The 18,349-nt window shown below is 36.1% G+C and overlaps 1 protein-coding gene across 2 annotated transcripts in view; it reads right to left on the bottom strand.

The window, feature by feature from the left end:
- Positions 1 to 18,349, bottom strand: part of PRKG1 (protein kinase cGMP-dependent 1) — a 1,343,145-nt gene that overhangs the window by 100,269 nt on the left and 1,224,527 nt on the right. For both annotated transcript variants that reach the window (XM_056120587.1, XM_056120586.1), the window contains exon 9: positions 4,076 to 4,150. In XM_056120587.1, coding sequence (XP_055976562.1) covers positions 4,076 to 4,150 — 75 coding nt within the window. The remainder of the gene's footprint in view (positions 1 to 4,075; positions 4,151 to 18,349) is intronic.

Raw genomic sequence — 18,349 nt, 5'->3', positions numbered from 1 at the left:
TATTTTTATAATGTAGTATTAAATGGGACAAGATATGTTAAATGAAGATTATATGTACAAATAGATGAATGCACACAAATGTATAGACTACTATTAGGAGAAGAGATGTTGACTGTTAAGTACAGTATCTTGCATTTAAGACATCAACGATATCTTAAGGATGACCTCAAAATATCTCACCTAAGAAAAAGTCTAATTATATATCAGAAATATTTACAATGAAAAGTTTTTTTTCCTATTTGACATTTCTGGATTATTTTTATAAGAAAACATGTAAAGATGAAGATAAGCATCTATATAAAAGCAGAACTATATCACAGTAACTATCATAGTTATTCTCAGAACTAGTCTTTCCATCTTTCCACTAAAGTGCAAGGTTCTTATATTAGAAAATATTTTCTATTAGATATGCACGTTATTAAGCACAACACCTCACTCATCACAAGTAATATTTCCAAAGATATATTAAATGATCAGATACATATTCTCAAAAGAAAATAATGTGTGCCTTTCATCACGTCTGGTACTTTTTAATGGTTAATGATGCTTAATTTTGATGTGTTCTTTCCTCTTCTAATGTCTCTGCAATTAGGACTTGATGTTTTCAAAAAGAGAAGCCATCACTAGATAATTTGCAACAATTAAGAGAAGCTTAAATAAAGGTAGTTTCTGTCATGAATAATTTCCCTTTTAGGAAATATATCTCATGAGGTGAGTTGAAGTCATCGATCCCATAGTAGAGGAGTTCTTAGAACAGTCTCATTGGATATTCCTTTTAATTCAATCTTTCTTGAACCAGTACTTGAACTGAATTTAGGGTAGTTGGGCTGGAGCGATAGCACAGCGGGTAGGGCGTTTGTCTTACATGCAGCCACAGCAGACACGGCCGACCCGAGTTTGATTCCTCCACCCCTCTTGGAGAGCCAGGTAAGCTACCGAGAGTATCTCACACATACGGCAAAGCCTGGCAAGCTCCTCGTGACATATTCGATATGTCAAAAACAGTAACAACACATCTCACAATGGAGACATTACTGGTACCCACTCGAGTGAGTCAAAGAAAAATAGGAGGGCAGTGGCAGTGACAGTTCCTAAAAGTGATGGTCTATTTTTTCATACTCATTCTATCATTGAGCCTGATTAGGCTAGCAGCCAATGAGTTTCTCAAAATTGAGTTTCTAAATATTTCTGTAAATCATTTTCAGTCCTATGTTATTCTTTTCACCCAAGTAGGCAATGAGACAGTTATCAACAATGACTTTACAAGAAAAAAACCAAGTGATTCTTTTAGCTGGGTTCTAAGAAATACTAATTTTCAGTGTCTTTTGCAAAAATGCAGGCGATCTTTAAAAAATATATAGCTTAGAATAGTAAAGACTTAAGTTCTAACCAATAAAAATTTTGCAATCTATTTAGAAATGTATAAGGTAAATAGGATTTTATCTGGTGAATTTAACACAAATAGACCCTATTACTAGTCTCCAAATGTTGACAAATTCTTTCAGTTTCTTAAATTAAAAAGTGAAGGCACAATGTACTTATGGGTAAGAAATCCATTAAGGAGACTATAATGCTAACACAGATGTTTAGAACTTATCAGTTCAACTAAATTGTTTTCCCTAGGAAATAATTCACAGTTTGAGTTCTCTGAGTGATGCAATGCCCAATTAAAAAGATACATTCAACTTTATGAATCTTGAGATATTGTTTATTAGGTAACAATACAATTTTAAAGTTAAAGGCTTACTGCTATATTTTCTAGCATTTATTTGATTGTTTAAAGAATAAGGGTTGTTTTATCGGTCTTTTTAGAAAATAGGCTAATGATTATACACTTTGAAAAACTATTATTGAAAAATATGGGCTAGGAATTTATTTGGATTAATATTAATTGAACAGAAAATTCAAAGTAGTCTCCCCTGTTGACTTATAATCACGTATACATAAATGGATAATTTTTAGCACATCAAATGTGTGGTCAAAATAAAATTATTTTATAATATTGAGCAGTAGTCATTCATTATCCTTCTTTATTCTCTAGTTACAACTAAACTTGCTTTTCACTCAGTAATTTATACAAGTTATATTAATATTTCCTAGGGTAGGTTTAATTCATGATTGACAAAGAACAGTTAACCTAAAAAGATTAAAGGATTTTTGTCCTAATAGAATTTGTTTTGTAAAACATATATGCAATAATTCTCTGTAAATTCAAATAAAATATATTTAATGTATTATGTACGAAGTGCTTTAGGAGACATTTTTAATGATGCTATTAACAATATCATTGAATTATATATCCCTTATAATTACAAAGTAATTTTATACATTCTATCCTACATTTCCAAAACTACTATTTTAAGGTAAGGTAAAGAGATTGAGAAGCAGGTGTTTCATTATGTATAAATAGCAGAAACCAAGGTTTTGGCCTCCAGCTGGGTCATATTTGTCATACTCTTCCAGTACTCTTCTAATGGGATAAACTACTATCACATCTAGGGTCTGTCTAAATATGAATTTCAATGTATTTGTTATTGTTTATTGAAATATGTGCAAGAAAACCATTGAATGACCAAATTTTATGATATGCACACAGTCTTCTTTATAGACCAATGATAGTAGAGTGCGAGGGGTCTCACTAATCCACATTTACTTTCCATCACATCAATTTTACTAGCCATGACTAGTCTTACCTATGGGTAGCAAGAATAGGAGTTATGCAAAACCTCTCATTATAAATCTGCCTAAATAAGCTTTCAAGTTTATCATGGAAACAGAAATAGAACAGAGGATACATCTGTTTTAAAAGCTTTTATCTAGTGCTTTAAAATACTTAGATGTTAGCAAAAGCACATTTTAAATAAGATTTTAGATAACCAAAAATTACATGTAATCTTAATTGGATCTATATGTAAGAAAATAGATAGATATAAGTTATAAATATTAGTTTAACACAGCAAGAAACTTGTCTAGGGATAAAGTCTAATAAATACAAGTTGATATTTAAAATTCCTAAAATTTATAAGCTAGCTTAAATGGCTCCCTTTACTTTTTATTAGAATTAGTGTTAATACCAATATCTAAAATCTAAATCTAAACAATATGTGAATTTTAACCAACTGTAATAGAAAAGGCAGAAAAATTAATACCAATCATACACAATATCAACTACACTAGTACACTAGTAACTGTGAAGTTTGGTATTAGCAGTGGTCACTTTATTATTTAAGCTATGGTTAGCAGTGGTAGTACTAACATTTGATCCCAGAATGTTAATCTATGTACCTCTGGAGAGAAAACAAATTAAATTAGATATAGAATAAGCTATAAACGTATTTCCATAGCTTTGAAAAGAATACAGTTTTATCAGTCAGTATAAGCTACAGTTCTAAATTTTAATTATAGATCAATTTTTTTAAACTTCACAGGCTCTCAAGACAGAAAAGCTTATGCTTTGATTCTGAAATTTATTTATGATAAATTTTGCTAATTGTTCATTACATTGATAACTTATCTCCATCTATATTCTTACATATAGATCCAATTAAGATTACATATAACTTATGGTTATCTAAAATCATGTTCTGCATGATATCAAATACAATTAAAAATATTTCACTGGGGAAATGTGGGGAAGACTATATATAGATTATACTATATCAGATACTTGTGAACACAAGTCATAAAAATTCAATATAAAGCAATAATATTTTCACATGGTAAAATATTTTTGGCTTTTCATATAATTTCACAAAAATATCTATTAAAATGATATTTGGCATTAAATTATTTGTATTTCATTGTGAGCTAACCATTTTTCCTTGTTGGATAATCTTTCTAAGGAAATTAAGATTTCATGTCTAAGGTGAGATGAATCTACTAAATAAGCATGTATGTAATGGATGCCTTAAATAGTTTACTTCTTTTTAATCTTCAGCAATCCATTTCAACCTGTCAAGAGTGTTGAACTATGTTCTTAAGCCCCCAAAAATTCTATCAAAAACAGCCGATACAGAGAACATTTTTATCATAACACTTAAAATCAGGATTAAGGTGAAAGATAAAATCTACTTACTTTGCTTTAGCTTCTGCATCTTCATATGCCTTATTAGAAACATCATCCAAACCTCCAATCAAATGCTTGAATGAGCTGTCAGAAAAAGATAGTAATTAAGACAAATTTTCTATGAAGTTGTAACGACAGCTTTGTTAATACTATATTGAAGCGAGCTGAGAAGATGTGAATAAAATGAATTTTAAAACACTTAATAGGAGACATATTAAGGAACTGATATATCAAATAGACATGAACTCTCTGAGAGCAAGGTTCTCCTCTCGTTACCTCTCGTCCCTACCACTCTATTTTTTGGAGAGAGGGAAACCCAGTGTTGCACAGGGCTCACTCCTGGCTCTCCACTGAGGGAGAACTCCTGTGGTGCTCAGGAGACTATATGGGGTACTGAGGGTCGCATGCAAGGCAAGCTCCCAACCGACTGTACTAAGTTCCCAACACCTAGAACCATGTGTAACCAAGTCAAACATATTCAAAGAACTGGGCGGAATATAATATGTGACATGTTAATGGATGCATATGAGAAAGTGAATGAGTCAATCACAATACTGAAATAGCAAGATCCACTAATTAAATGCCAGGTACAATTACTTCCTTTGAATATATTTATGGAGCTGGAGCGATAGCACAGTGGAAAGGCGTTTGCCTTGCACGCGGCAGACCCGGTTGGCCCAGGTTCGATTCCTCCGCCCCTCTCGGAGATCCTAGCAAGCTACCGAGAATATCTCACCCTAGCAGCAAAGCTTGGCAAGCTACCTGTGACGGGTTCATACTGACTGATATTCCAAACACAGTAACAATAAGCCTCACAATGGAGACTTTATTGGGTCCGCTTGAGCAAATCGATGAACAATGGGAGGACAGTGCTACAGAATATATTTATATTTCAGTTTTCAAGCACACTAAATCACAAGCATTATCTCTACTAAAATAAACATCTTCAAAGACAAAGTATAGAATAACAATTAAGAAACTTATAAAAAAAATCAACTCATTTTGAAGGTGTAAAGAAACTGACTTAACCATAAAGAGGAAGAAGACCAATGCAACTGTAAAACCAAAACTAGTCAATATTCTATGCAATTAGAACTGTATTTAGGTATAATCTTTATAGTGTAAATTGTTCTATAATACGTCTGTAGTATAAAATAATGAAAAAATACACAGGAGTTAGTACAGAGGGCAGAGTTTTTGCTTTGCGCGCAGTCAAACGGTTTGATCCCTGGCACCGCACAAGGTCATGCAGCTCCATCACAGGACATCCCTGAGAACAGAACCTCAGCACTCAGCCCTGACACTACAGGTGTCTCTCCGCACTCCTCCCTCCCTCCATCCCCCGCCGCCACACACCCACACTACCCTTCCATAAACATACCATCACGTCACTTGAAAATAACTAAATATGGGGGCTGGACAGATAGTACCGCTGGTAGGGCACTTCCCTTGCTGTCAATCCAGGTCAATCCTGGGTCAATCCAGGTTCGCACCCACACTCCATATGGTCTTCTGAGCACTGCCAGAAATAATTTCTGAGTGTAGAGCAAGGAGTGGCCTTAAAACAAAAACTGAGTTTCGTTTGGTGTGGCCCACAAACAAAAACAAGAAAAATAACGACTGCAACCTTACACAGGTAACTTTATTACTAATATATATATACATATATATACATATACATATATATACATATATATATATATATACTTGGTTTGGGGCCACCTGCAGTGGTGCTCAGGGGTTACTTCTGAGTCTGAGCTCAGGAATCACTCATGGTGGGCTCATGGATGCTGGGGGATGAATCCCAATTGACTGCATGCAATGCAAATGCTCTACCTGCTGTGCTATCACTCTAGCCCCAAACTTTTAGCACTGTAGCTCTGTCCTCCCATTGTTCATTGATTTCCTGGAGCGGGCCCAGTAACATCTCCATTGTGACACTTGTTACTGTGTTTGGCATATCAAATACGTCACGGGAGCTTGCCAGGCACTGCCATTCAGGTGAGATACTCTCGGTACCTTTCTGGGCTCTCTTGAGAGGGGTGGAGGAATCGAACCCAGTTCGGTCTGGTCGGCACCCTACCGCTGTGCTATCACTCCACCCAATATAGTATATTTACCATGTTTTGTTAACCACTAGACAGAATGAGGAAACAAAAGTAAAATCTGTATTCAAAAGTTAAAAGTTCACATAAAAGTATTAATATGCTATATATTATTCCTTGGGGCTGGAGCGATAGCCCAGCAGGTAGGGCGTTTGCCTTGCATGCAGCCAACATGCCCAACCCGAGTTCGATTCCTCCGCTCCTCTCGGAGAGCCCTGCAAGCTACCGAGAGTATCTCGCCCGCACGGCAGAGCCTGGCAAGCTCCCGGTGATGGATTTGATATGCCAAACACAGTACAAGTCTCACAATGTTACTGGGCCTGCTTGAGCAAGTCGATGAACAATGGCAGGATAGTGACAGTGAGATATTATTCCATGTACTTTGATTATAATATTTTAATAGTTATAATGATTCTATGAGTTATCTCCATTTATATTTAGTATCCTCCAATGAAGATACTAAGGAATGAAAGGTGCAGAGAGAGTATTATAAAAGTTAACAATCATATCTAGTCACTTTCTTTACACTCTTAAGACAAATAGGAGCTCCAATGTAAAAGGATAAGTTTTTTTTTTTTTGGTCTGTCTCTTTTTTAAAAAATTTTTATTAGTGAAACACCATGAGGTACAGTTTTTGTGCTTGGGTTTCAGTCATACAATGATCGAGTACCCATCCCTCCATCAGTGCCCATCAGTGCCCATTCTCCACCACCACTATTCCCAGTTTTGAAGGTAACTATCAAGTACTTATTTGGATATAGCTGAGATATGAAGAATTTTAAAGAGCATAAGAAATAACTTAATGCAAATCCTCTGTAAATATAGTACATACACATGATGTTATAAGTGAGTACTAAACAATAAAACAAGTACTGTCAGAACCTGAAACTTTTAAGATGCTTGCTCATATAGATTTAAATATTGCCTATGGGGTCAGACCTTACAAGGTTTTAGGCCCTTCATATGCAGAGAGTTCACAGAGGCATAGAATATGGTCCCTGAGCAACGTTAGGAGTGATTTCTGAGCACCTCTAGGTGTGGCTCTCAAATCAAAATAAATATCACTTACTCACTGCCTCATACATTTTGGAAGAAAGCTAATGTTGACAATTTTGAATCCTTACTGAACTGAACGGAGCAATGGCTTTCTCAGACTTCAAGTTGATTTTACTGTGGGACAGTTTAACTACAATGGTGAATTAGATGCAAAATGTATTTAGCAACTCCTGAGCATAGACTGGTATGGCCCCCCAAACAAACAAACAAAAGCAATATTTAATATCAACAATTAATGAGGTTTTAATTTGTTTTGTTTCGGGTTTGGGGTCATACCGAGAGGTGCCCAGAGCTGAATCCTGACTCTGTGCTCAGGGATCACTCTTGGCAGGGCTCAGGGGATCAAATGGGTTGCTGGGGATCGAACCTGGGTCAGGCACATGCAAGGCAAGAGTCCTCCCCATTGGACTATCACTACGGCTTCAATATTAATAACTGAGAATGGTTGAGTCATAGACTATTTTAAAGGTTAATGCAAATTTAGACATAGAGAATTTAAATTATTTATCCAAAATCATGGAGTTCAGTAACATGCTCAGACTATAATACTACACCCTAACACTTATTCTAATTCTTTACAGTACTTAAATATATTTAGAAAGACCAGATGAACATGTGAAAAGATATTGGCAGACAGAAACATAGAGCATAATAATGTAAAACTAAAATAAAATAGCTATTAAAATCAACCTTTTTCCAAAGACATTCAGACATATTAAGAAACTACATTTTTAGGTGTTTTGTTTTGCAGTGCAGGGATTGAACCCAGGGCTTCACACATTCAAGGCAAGAATTACTTCCCTAGTCCAATAAATTTTATTTTCAGGTATCTAAAACTTAACTAAGCATTTAATTAAGTTCTATGCTCAGTGCTCACTTCTGGAAGGGGACCACAATGAGTATAAGCATCTTACCCACTGTACTATCACTCCAGCCTCATATTATACTGAGCATTTAAATAGCTAGAAAAAAGTCATTACCTTGTATCTATTTGACTCCTCAAATAGAATAATACACCAAATAGAGAGCAGTAATGAAAAATTTAATAATGAAGTTTTCTTTAAATTGAGAAACTGTGTTCATCCTATTTGGCTACATTGTAACTCAACAGATCACATTTTGAAAATACAGTTTCTATTAGCAAAACACATAAAAGAAAAGTATAAAACTAGTGAGGCCACACTGAATTTAAAATGAGAAGCCACTTCTAATCAGAGCAATGAGTTTAAAAGTAAATTGACCCTAACTGAAAAATTAAACCTGGTGATAAGCTGTTTATATATTTTTTCATTTACTTTTAGTCCCATTTTATAACCTTTAAAAATAGTAAGCACATTTCTGAAGTATCTTTTTTTTGACTGGGAGTTGGCTTCCTAAGCATTGGTGAGGAGGTACAAGGACCCTATCAAATATTCTCAATCATCTGGGCGAGTGGTTCAAAGCAAGGGTCAGATGCTATTTTGGCCCATAGTATCAGATATACCTGGGTCACCCAGTCCATGCTGCAGGCCTCAAGATTCATACCCAGTGCTTCCTGCACATTGCCTGGGTTGTACAGTGATGATGCGAGAGGGACTATGTGGTGCTAGGAATGAAACCTAGGTCAGAAGCCTACTAGGTCTGATTCCTAAACACTGCACTATGTCCCAACACACGAAGCATGTATTTTTAGTATCATCTTCAATCCCCTTGTTTCAAAACATTAATTTTGTTTATGTTTCTAACAACCTAATTTGTATTACATCTGCACTGAAGCCAAAGACAAAACAAAATGATATGTTTTTATATAAAATATCTTCATATGATAGAATAGTTTAAGAATTATATTCCTTTTAAAATGGAGAAATGAAATTAATTTAGAATAAATTTATTTTTATTGTGTAAAAAGTTTTAAAACAAAAAAATAGGAATCATGCATAATTCTCTACTCAGTAACTACTAATGGGAACATCTTTATGTATTTCTTTTCATGTCTTTTTTATGCATAACTTTATTGCTTTTTTATTTAGCACTACTTCTGCAGAGTAGCTATGGTTTATTTAATATAATTCTAAATCCTGATTTATAACTTGATATTACAGTATAATTGCATATTTTTATTTTTCAAGTGCAAAAGCTATATTTTCACAGCTGAATAACGGGTCACTGTATACAGACATCACAGAATACCTACTTATCCATCTGTGCACACAAGACACAGTACACAAACATACTCATAGACATACCCTGATGAAGGAAGGTCTGTGGGAAATTAGTAGAAAACATTTACATTTGTAGAGATTAGACATATGAAATTTCTTTCTGAAATAAAAATAACCAGAATTATAGTCTTGGCTTTCGGAATTGGAACCATATGTCCTTTGTAAATTATCTTTATTTAAAAGGCAATCCCAGCCAAACAGAACTTTGGAAGTGTGAAACTAATGTATGCTGCTAGTATTCTTGGTCTCTTTAATAAATAAAGCAGCCATTTACTTAACTAGGAGTATATGGAAACATAGGAAACTGTATCATTGGGCTCAAAATGACTGCTGTGTCTATGTATCCTCGCACTGGTCAATTAAGAATTTAAGATATGCTGATAACAAAATTGATGCAGTTATAGAACTCATTTCTCTGAGTTGATGAGCTAATGTTTGATTTTTCCTGTGACACATATTCTGCTGGAACACCTGTCACCTGTCAATCTCATCAAAAAGGCATTTGGAAAAATATCACTGTAGAATAAGGTGCCGTTATCAATATTTACTCAGGTCCTAGGTCATCTCTTGGCTCCGAGTGGAGGAGACTTTTGTTGTATATTTGGAAGATATTACAAATTACCAAAATGTTTTGAAAACTTTAACTGAATGAGTCAAGGCATGAAGTTACTTATTTTAAGAAATAGGACACCAATGGAACATAATTAATTTCTCATTAGAAAACCTCATGCTTCATGTATGAGTTATAGTTTAGCATTGTAAAATGAAATGGTCAATTTCGTATACAGTCGATCTGCTTTCACAATAGAAATGAAGATACATTAGAATTTCATTTAGAGAATTTCAGACTTGTATGCACACAGGTGTGAGGTCTTTTGCGATTACTTTACTTGAGATGAGAAATCCAATTTAACAGACCATAACAGATTTTTTTAAGGTGGAGAAAATTATTTTAGTTGAAGAAACAGAGGAGAAAGAGAAAATGGCTAGTCCCTTTCATATTTGATGCTAGCAGTTTAAATCTACTTGCAAGAGCAGGTAGAGAAGAAGAAGAATGGAGGGAATTAAAAGAAAGATGACCCTCTTAATGTACACACACATGCTAAAAAAATGAGCGTAGAATTTTTTCCTAAAGAATTTCAATTAAAGTGGTGTTTTTCTCATTCTAGGAAATTTGTTTTAGACCGTTATAGTGACAGTAGCTCAGTGGGTAGTAATTTCAGCTATTAAGATGCTTTCATTATAAATCCAAAACATCCTTCTGAAGGGAGCTGATTACTCAGTAGTATATCAAAAAAATGTATAATTTTGCTCTTCGCTTGTGATATGATAAGATTTCATTTACAGAGAAATGGGTTATTAAATTATTAGAAAGGCAGCCCATATATCAGATCAGCATTATCATGCTGCTAAAGATAACATTTATATATCACTAGTTTAGGTCATTTTATATTCATAAATCATATATATCCAATACTATATATTGCTTGATTTGATCTTCATGAGCTATCTTCATAATAATTTTTGGCTTGTTTTTTATTGGAGGTCCAGGTGGCACCTGGCAGTTAATAAAATAACTTCAGAGATAGGGGGTAGACGAGAAAGAAATAATAAAAAGTCAGTAAGAGAGAAAAAATCTCCAGGAGGGGAAAGAGCTGGAAGCTTCCTTCTAGTTTGATTTAGATGGGAGCTGGTACCTTTTAAGGGTACTGGCTGTCCCTCCCTTTAACCTTTGATGGAGAAGAGTGTGGAGAAACAAAAGTCTGTTGTTGAGATTCGAGGAAGAGGGAAAATCCCCCCTTTTTGATATCATGAATATGGAAAAGACGTGGGAAGATATTGGTCAGGGCAGACTTCTTACTATCACTGTCACTGTCACTGTACTCCCATTGTGCATCGATTTGCTCGAGCAGGCCCAGTGACGTCTCCATTTTTTTTGAAACTTGTTGTTACTGTGTTTGGCATATTGAATACGTCACGGGTAGTTTGCCAGGCTTTGCTGTGCGGGCAAGATACTCTCGGTAGCTTGCTGGGCTCTCCGAGAGGGGCGGAGGAATCGAACCCGGCTTGGACTGGCGGGCTGTGAGCAAGGCAAATGCCCTACCACTGTGCTATTGCTCCAGCCCACTGCTTACTATAATATTTAGGAAAAAATTACAATATGAAAATGTTTACAACAGAATATTTTCAAATTCCAAATAAGGTGGGAGAAAAATACAATTTTTTTTTTTTGCTTTTTGGGTTATACCCGGTGATGCACAGAGGTTCCTCCTGGCTCTGCACTCAGGAATTACTCCTGGTGATGCCCAGGGGACCATATGGGATGCTGGGAATCGAACCCGGGCTGCCACATGCAAGGCAAACGCCTTACCTGCTATGCTATCTCTCCAGCCCCCCAAAATATTTTTTTAAATGATACCTTTCAATAAAATGCTAATCTAGTCTTTTATTTTTTTACTTCCTCTCCCTTCATTTTTATTGCTGCCATTGCTGCAATGTCCAGGAGTCACAGATATCATTACAATATTTACATGCACCTGGCTGCTATGTGGCAAAGATCACTCACTTATTGTGATAACAGGGATCAACACAGAAATGCCACCTTGATGGACTTAATGTGAGGCAGTCCGAGAAGCAAATTCAGGAATGGTAGTTTGGAAGGAAGCACATCCACTGGTTACACCTGACTGTGCTTAGGGGTAGCTTTTGCTGGAGCTCAAAGGCCTATGTGACATACTGAGGATTGAGCCTCAGATGGGCACATTCAAGGCAAGTGTCCTACCTGCTGAACTATTGCTCCAGTCTCTGCCAGCTAGTCCCAATAACGACTGTACACTCAAAAGCTGTACAAAGTAAACTTTTGCTTTAGTTTTTTGTTTCTTGGCCATACTCAGTAGTGCTCAGAGATTACTCCCGGCTCCATACTTGAATTACACACAGTTGGGTTTAGGTGACCCTGAGTATGAACTAAGGATGGGTTAGGGATGTGCAAAGCAATCATTCCGCCTTTTGAGCAATTTCCTCAGTTTGAAATCCTAAACTATTGTGACTGGAGTGATAGTACAGTAGATAGAACACTCTCTTTGCATTGGGCCAACCTGGGTTCAATCCCCAACACCCCATATGGATCCCAGGGTCCCACTGGGAAGAAGTAAGCCCTGGACACACCTGGGTATGACACTCCTCCAAATTAAAAAAATAATCCTAAATTATTATAAGGCTTCAGTAGTTCTAAATAAAATATTGGTTAAAGCATTAGGTGAGCTCTTGACAAAGTTCCCTTGATTTGACATGGATATATGATTATGGTCATTATATTTTAAATTAATCTAAATCTTGGACAAATTATTTTAAAATATATTTATTACAATAAAACCAAGTTTCTCCAGTGAACTGAGACACTCGTTATGCTCCTTAGCTACTTATAATGAGAAAATTATATAATAATAACCATGACTCTGAATAAAGACTTTTTATTATTATTATAATTACAATAGGATACAGTTCTTAGTGGTTTTTCCTATAAAGTAACATTTGAATATGTTTCTTTGGAGAGAAAACAAACCTCAAACATAATAAAATTAAACATCCATATTCGTTTACTCATCCTTCCATCCAATCCCATGTATGTGGGTATTCAATTATATTACTTATAAGAATTTAAATTATTGTGGATTATGAGAAAAATGCTCAGAGATTTTATGGAATTATATGAGTCAATTACATTACAAAGTAGGAGTTTAAAGTTGAATTTTATCAGAAGTAATGCCATTGTGTGTTTTTTAAAAATGTTATCTACTCAAATTTATACTTAATGTCCATATCAGAGAAAACAATGACACATTAAGAGAAAATAAGAGTGATATCAATACAAGTAATATCTGTGTTTGATTCTGCATGTTTATCATTGCAACAAAAAGTTACATACAAATATTTTAGACATGTTTGTCTGAATCTTCTTATAACAATTCCATTATTTATTAAGAACAAAACTAGAAATATAAATTCACTGTCACTGTCTCTGTCCTCCTGTTGTTCATCGATTTGCTCGAGTGGGCACCAGTAACATCTCCATGGTGAGGCTTGTTGTTACTGTTGTTGGCATATGGAATACACCATATGGATATGGATAAAGCCTTGCCAGGCTTTGCCACGCGGGAAGGATACTCTTGGTATCTTGCCAGGCTCTCAAAGATGGGTGGAGGAACTGAACATGGGTAGGCCGCGTGCAAGGCAAACTCGCTGTGCTATAACTCTGGCCTACCAAAATATATAATTTTAAAATACTTTTAAAATGCTCAAGGTAACTCCTGGCTCAGCACTCAGGAGCTACTCCTGGCAGTTCTTGCGGGACCCTATGGTATGCTGGGGATCGAACCTGGGTCGGCTGTATGTGAGGAAAACGCCCTCTCCACTGTAGTATTGACGTAGGCAGGTAGATAAGGAAAGGTCTTGGACAGTGAAACTGGTCAACAAAACTTCTGGGAGGAAAATTCAAAGGCTGACCCACTTGTGGATATGGATAAAACCTTGAACAGTGGACCCTGAGGAGATTGGACCCCTCCCCAGGAAGGAAATTCCTCGAATTCCCTCCGACCTCTCCCTTAATCTGATTAATTTAAACATCACTATCACGCCAGTCCTTCCAAATTTTTTTAAAAAGTAATATATATTTAACTTATTACAAAAACTATCCGCTGCTCTTAATATGATCTGGTGGCCGGAGATGGGTCAGAGGGCTGAGCACCTGCTTTATTGAGGCCCAGGCTCAATCCCTGATGGAACAGGGTACCCTGAGCACTACTGGAAATGACGGCTGGGCTCAGAGCCAGAGTAACTCCGGCCCTTACACCTACACTCCCCCTTTTACCCTTCTCCCTGCAAAGAAATCCCCAAACAACCCAAGGGTCTGGGGATATGGCTTAAAAGTTTAGCACGTGCCTAACATTCAGGAGACCTGGGTTCAATCTTTAGTTGAAAAAACACAAGCTGTTTCCAGTGTTCACAATGATATCAGCTTATGCACTCAGGTGCGTCTCAATAAATACTGCGTCATGGATAAATGGACATCAAGAGTTGAGAAATTCATATTTGCTTCTAGCCTTTCACTCCATAATTCTGACAGTTTAATACTATGTGTGTATGTCAGTTAGACCTGAGGCGTGAACTAAAAGATTTCAAAGATACATCTAGCAACACAGAACTCAATCCTCATGGCCCTGTATGATCGACAGCTACCTTTTTTGTTTATTAAAAAAAATTGGTGGCCACACCCAGTGATGCGCAGGGGTTAGTCCTGGCTCTGTGCTCAAGAACCACTCCTGACTGTGTTTAGGAGACCCTATGAGATTCTGGGGATCGGACCTGGACTGACCCCTTGCAAAGCAAACACCCTACTCACTGTGCTATTGCTCTGGCCCATGGTCCAGTCATCCTTAAATTACTTCCTAAGTATTTTTAAGAAAATTAAACATTTTATAGAATGGTCTAATGACCAGATAAATATAAAATTAGAAAATAGTTTCAGGGGACAGGTTTGTCTAGAAAAAAGATTAAAAAATGATTTTAAAAGATGTTCATTGTGATCTTCATCCATCATTTATTTTAAATGGTTGATATTCTATCTTAAATATCTATATGCAAGAATCCTCAATATAACTCATCTTAGCTAAGGTATGACTGAAGTAGTGACTCTTTTATAGAACAGTTTAACTCAACATTTGTTGGTAATCTGCTATTATCAACAAAATGATCTGTGACGAGCTAGTAAGTTTAGAAAAGTGTATTGAAAATTTGACATTTCTGAAAATGCCAATGGACTCTTTCCACTTGCTGTCATTTTGTTTTGGAGCCACACCCATCTGTGCTCAGGGATCACTCCTGTAGAGCTTGGGAGACCATATGAGGTGCTGGAGGTTGAAGCTGAGGAAGCCATGTGTAGGGCAAGTGACCTACCCTCTGTATTACTGCTCTGAGCCAGACTCCTATTTTGAACATTATTTACTATTGTCAAATTACTAAATTAAAAAGAGATTTGGTATTAACTAATGTAAGGCATAGAGAGGAGGATAATGTTAAATATCTGACATTTTATTAGTAATAAGCCAAAGTATTCAAAATACAGATTTTTTTTACTGAAATATTATATAAGTTTTGCCAAGAATACATTCTAAAATAGCAATTAATAAGGATTAATGAATAATGAATATCACTTCCTCCATTTTGGATGAAAATAAAAATGAAAATTCTGAGTTTTTGAAATTTATCATTGCTTTTTTAAATGATTTCTTCCATTTCTGTCAAATTATTGACAGAAAGTTTTCTTTTTTGTATTCAGTATAATTTGTCCTGATTTTAATGTTAAAAATGAGCATAATATATTTTATGTAGAGATAAATTTCTGTGCATTAAAATTTTTTACTTTTTAGTAGTAGATTAATTTTATTTTTATAAAATGATCCATCCATTATAGATTATAAATAAAAACTAAAAACAGGTTTTGACCAAGGATAGCAAAACATCACCTTACAATACTCTCTCATTCTCTTGCATAGCCCCCGTATATGAATCATTCTTGTATTATAGCTGTTATATAAATGTATAAATGCGCTACTCATTGTGCTATCTCTCTAGCCCAGATATAATACAAGAATAATTTTTTCTTGTCTGTCTTATTAGAGCAAATACATATCCACAAAAGTATTGGTCTACAACTGAAAATACCAAGGGGAAGAACAATGTTTAGGAAAATAGCACTGTAGCATTGTAGCATTGTCCTGTTGTTCATCCATTTGCTTGAGCGGGCACCAATAATATCTCCATTGTGAGACTTGTTACTGTTTCTGGCATATCGAATACGCCATGGGGAGCCTTCCTGGCTCTACCATGCAGGCAGAATACTCTTGCAGCTTGCCAGGCTCTCCGAGAGGGATGGAGGAATTGAACCCGGGTCAGCTGCATGCAAGGCAAATGCGCTACTCATTGTGCTATCGCTCTAGCCCAGCTGCAATACAAAACTACAAAAAGTATAGTTCTATCAACGATATAGTGCCTGGTAGCATAATAAACCAAACAAAAAGTATCACTGAATATGTGATTTCCTGTCACTGTATTTTGCCAAAATTCTACCATTTGAGTAGTCATGAAAATCAAAGCCAACTCCAATAAGGTAATCTGTTACTTATCCTGCCTAAGGTGGAGTCTAGGGAAGTGGGGGTTGGGCAAAAGACTTCCCTGCAGAGTTAAATATTTTTCCCCAAAAAGGCCCAGTTCTTGGATGGTGGCACTATTTTGTGAAACCATTCATTTCATAGCTTTATAAGGTTTTCCAGAACAAATTTTATTCCTTGAAAGATTTACTCAAGATTAGAGGTCAGCAAATTACTGCTGTAGATAAAATCTGTTTATCTGTGTAAGGCTGTATCAAAACACAGTCACTTTTGTTTATGGTTAGCCCTGAGCCCTGCCAGTTGTGACCTACAAGCCAAAAAAAATTGTTAAAAAGAAAAATAAACAATTACCCATATGACCACTCTCTACAACCTCTGACTACATTGCTCCTTTCTGATTTTAGGTTACACCTATCTCAGAGCCTTTGTCCCATGCCTAGAAGAGATCTTTGTACATCCTTTTAAAATGCTATTCAGTCTTAGCTCAGTTATGCTCTGATCAAACCATGTGTAGTAGCTTTTATACAAAAGCTCACTGCAATTATTTGTTACATCTTACTTAACTCATTTAAAATTTTCCATACAAACATTTATACTTTTGTTAAAACCCTACTTCATTTATTTAAACTTTCTCGCACTACAATTACTTTTAATGAAATCAGGACATTTTAACTGAAATATTGGTGGTTCATGCCCATCCAGGGGCTCCAGATGTGAGTAAATTGTGTCAGGGGGTCCTTTGGTACTAAGTGCTTGGTAGCAGAGAGTTACGTCCACTATGGAGGAAGGAAGAGAGATGGGGAACACAGACTGATGATAAATGGCCAGTTTTTTCAGAACCAAACAGTATTATAGGAAATCTGAGGGTTTTTGAGGTATAGAACTGCAGGTAGTTTTGACTGATCATTTACAGAGGTAAAGCATTTTGACAGAGGTAATTTATTGTAATTTATCTGTAATTTTTGACAGAGGGGGGTTTAATTCAAAGAGGCACTCTGTCTAGAGGCTTTTCTGGGAAATCCACCAAGGGACAACATTCCATCTATATTGCTTTAATCTTTTCCTTGCAGCTAGTGCATATTAAACAGTTAAGTTTACTTCTTATTAATATTTGCCCCTCCCGTTGATCATCGATTTGCTCGAGCGGGCCCAGTAACGTCTCCATTGGAGACTTTGTTGTTACTGTGTCTGGCATATCGAATACTCTCGGTAGCTTGCCGGGCTCTCCGAGAGGGGCGGAGGAATCGAACTCGGGTCGGCCATGTTGGCTGCGTGCAAGGCAGACGCCCTACCCGCTGTGCTAATATTTGAATAAACACAGTAAGAAATCCAGATTCCAAAATTTAGTTATCTGGACTCTGGGGGCAAAAGTTAAAAGCCTGCTGAACTTTTACCAGAAATCCCAGACTAAGTCCTCAGAAAAGTTTAGTTTTTTCGAGCAGATGGGGTCCTGTTTTTAGTGATTATGGTTGTATCATGTGCTTGCTTTAGATGGTCCTATACTGAAGCCAGGGTAGCTTTACTGCTTGCCCCAGGTCCATCCAGAGATCCCCCAGTGGGATCTACCTTTTGGGGGGTGTAAGGAACTATGGTGACTGAAGCCCGAGTCAAGTAATTATGACATATGCCCAGGAGTAAATATATTTCAGAGTCAATGAACTCGCAAATATCAGGAGCATATTGTTAATAGTCTTTCTGTGTTAACCAAAGAACATTGTTCTATAGGAAAATATAAAAAAGTTATAGGGGAAA

The sequence above is a fragment of the Sorex fumeus genome, unplaced genomic scaffold (assembly GCF_029834395.1).
Source record: "Sorex fumeus unplaced genomic scaffold, SorFum_2.1 ptg000043l, whole genome shotgun sequence".
NCBI lineage: Eukaryota > Metazoa > Chordata > Mammalia > Eulipotyphla > Soricidae > Sorex > Sorex fumeus.
The sequence above is the reverse complement of the archived record's forward strand: the minus strand, read 5'-3'. Positions and strand labels throughout refer to the sequence as shown.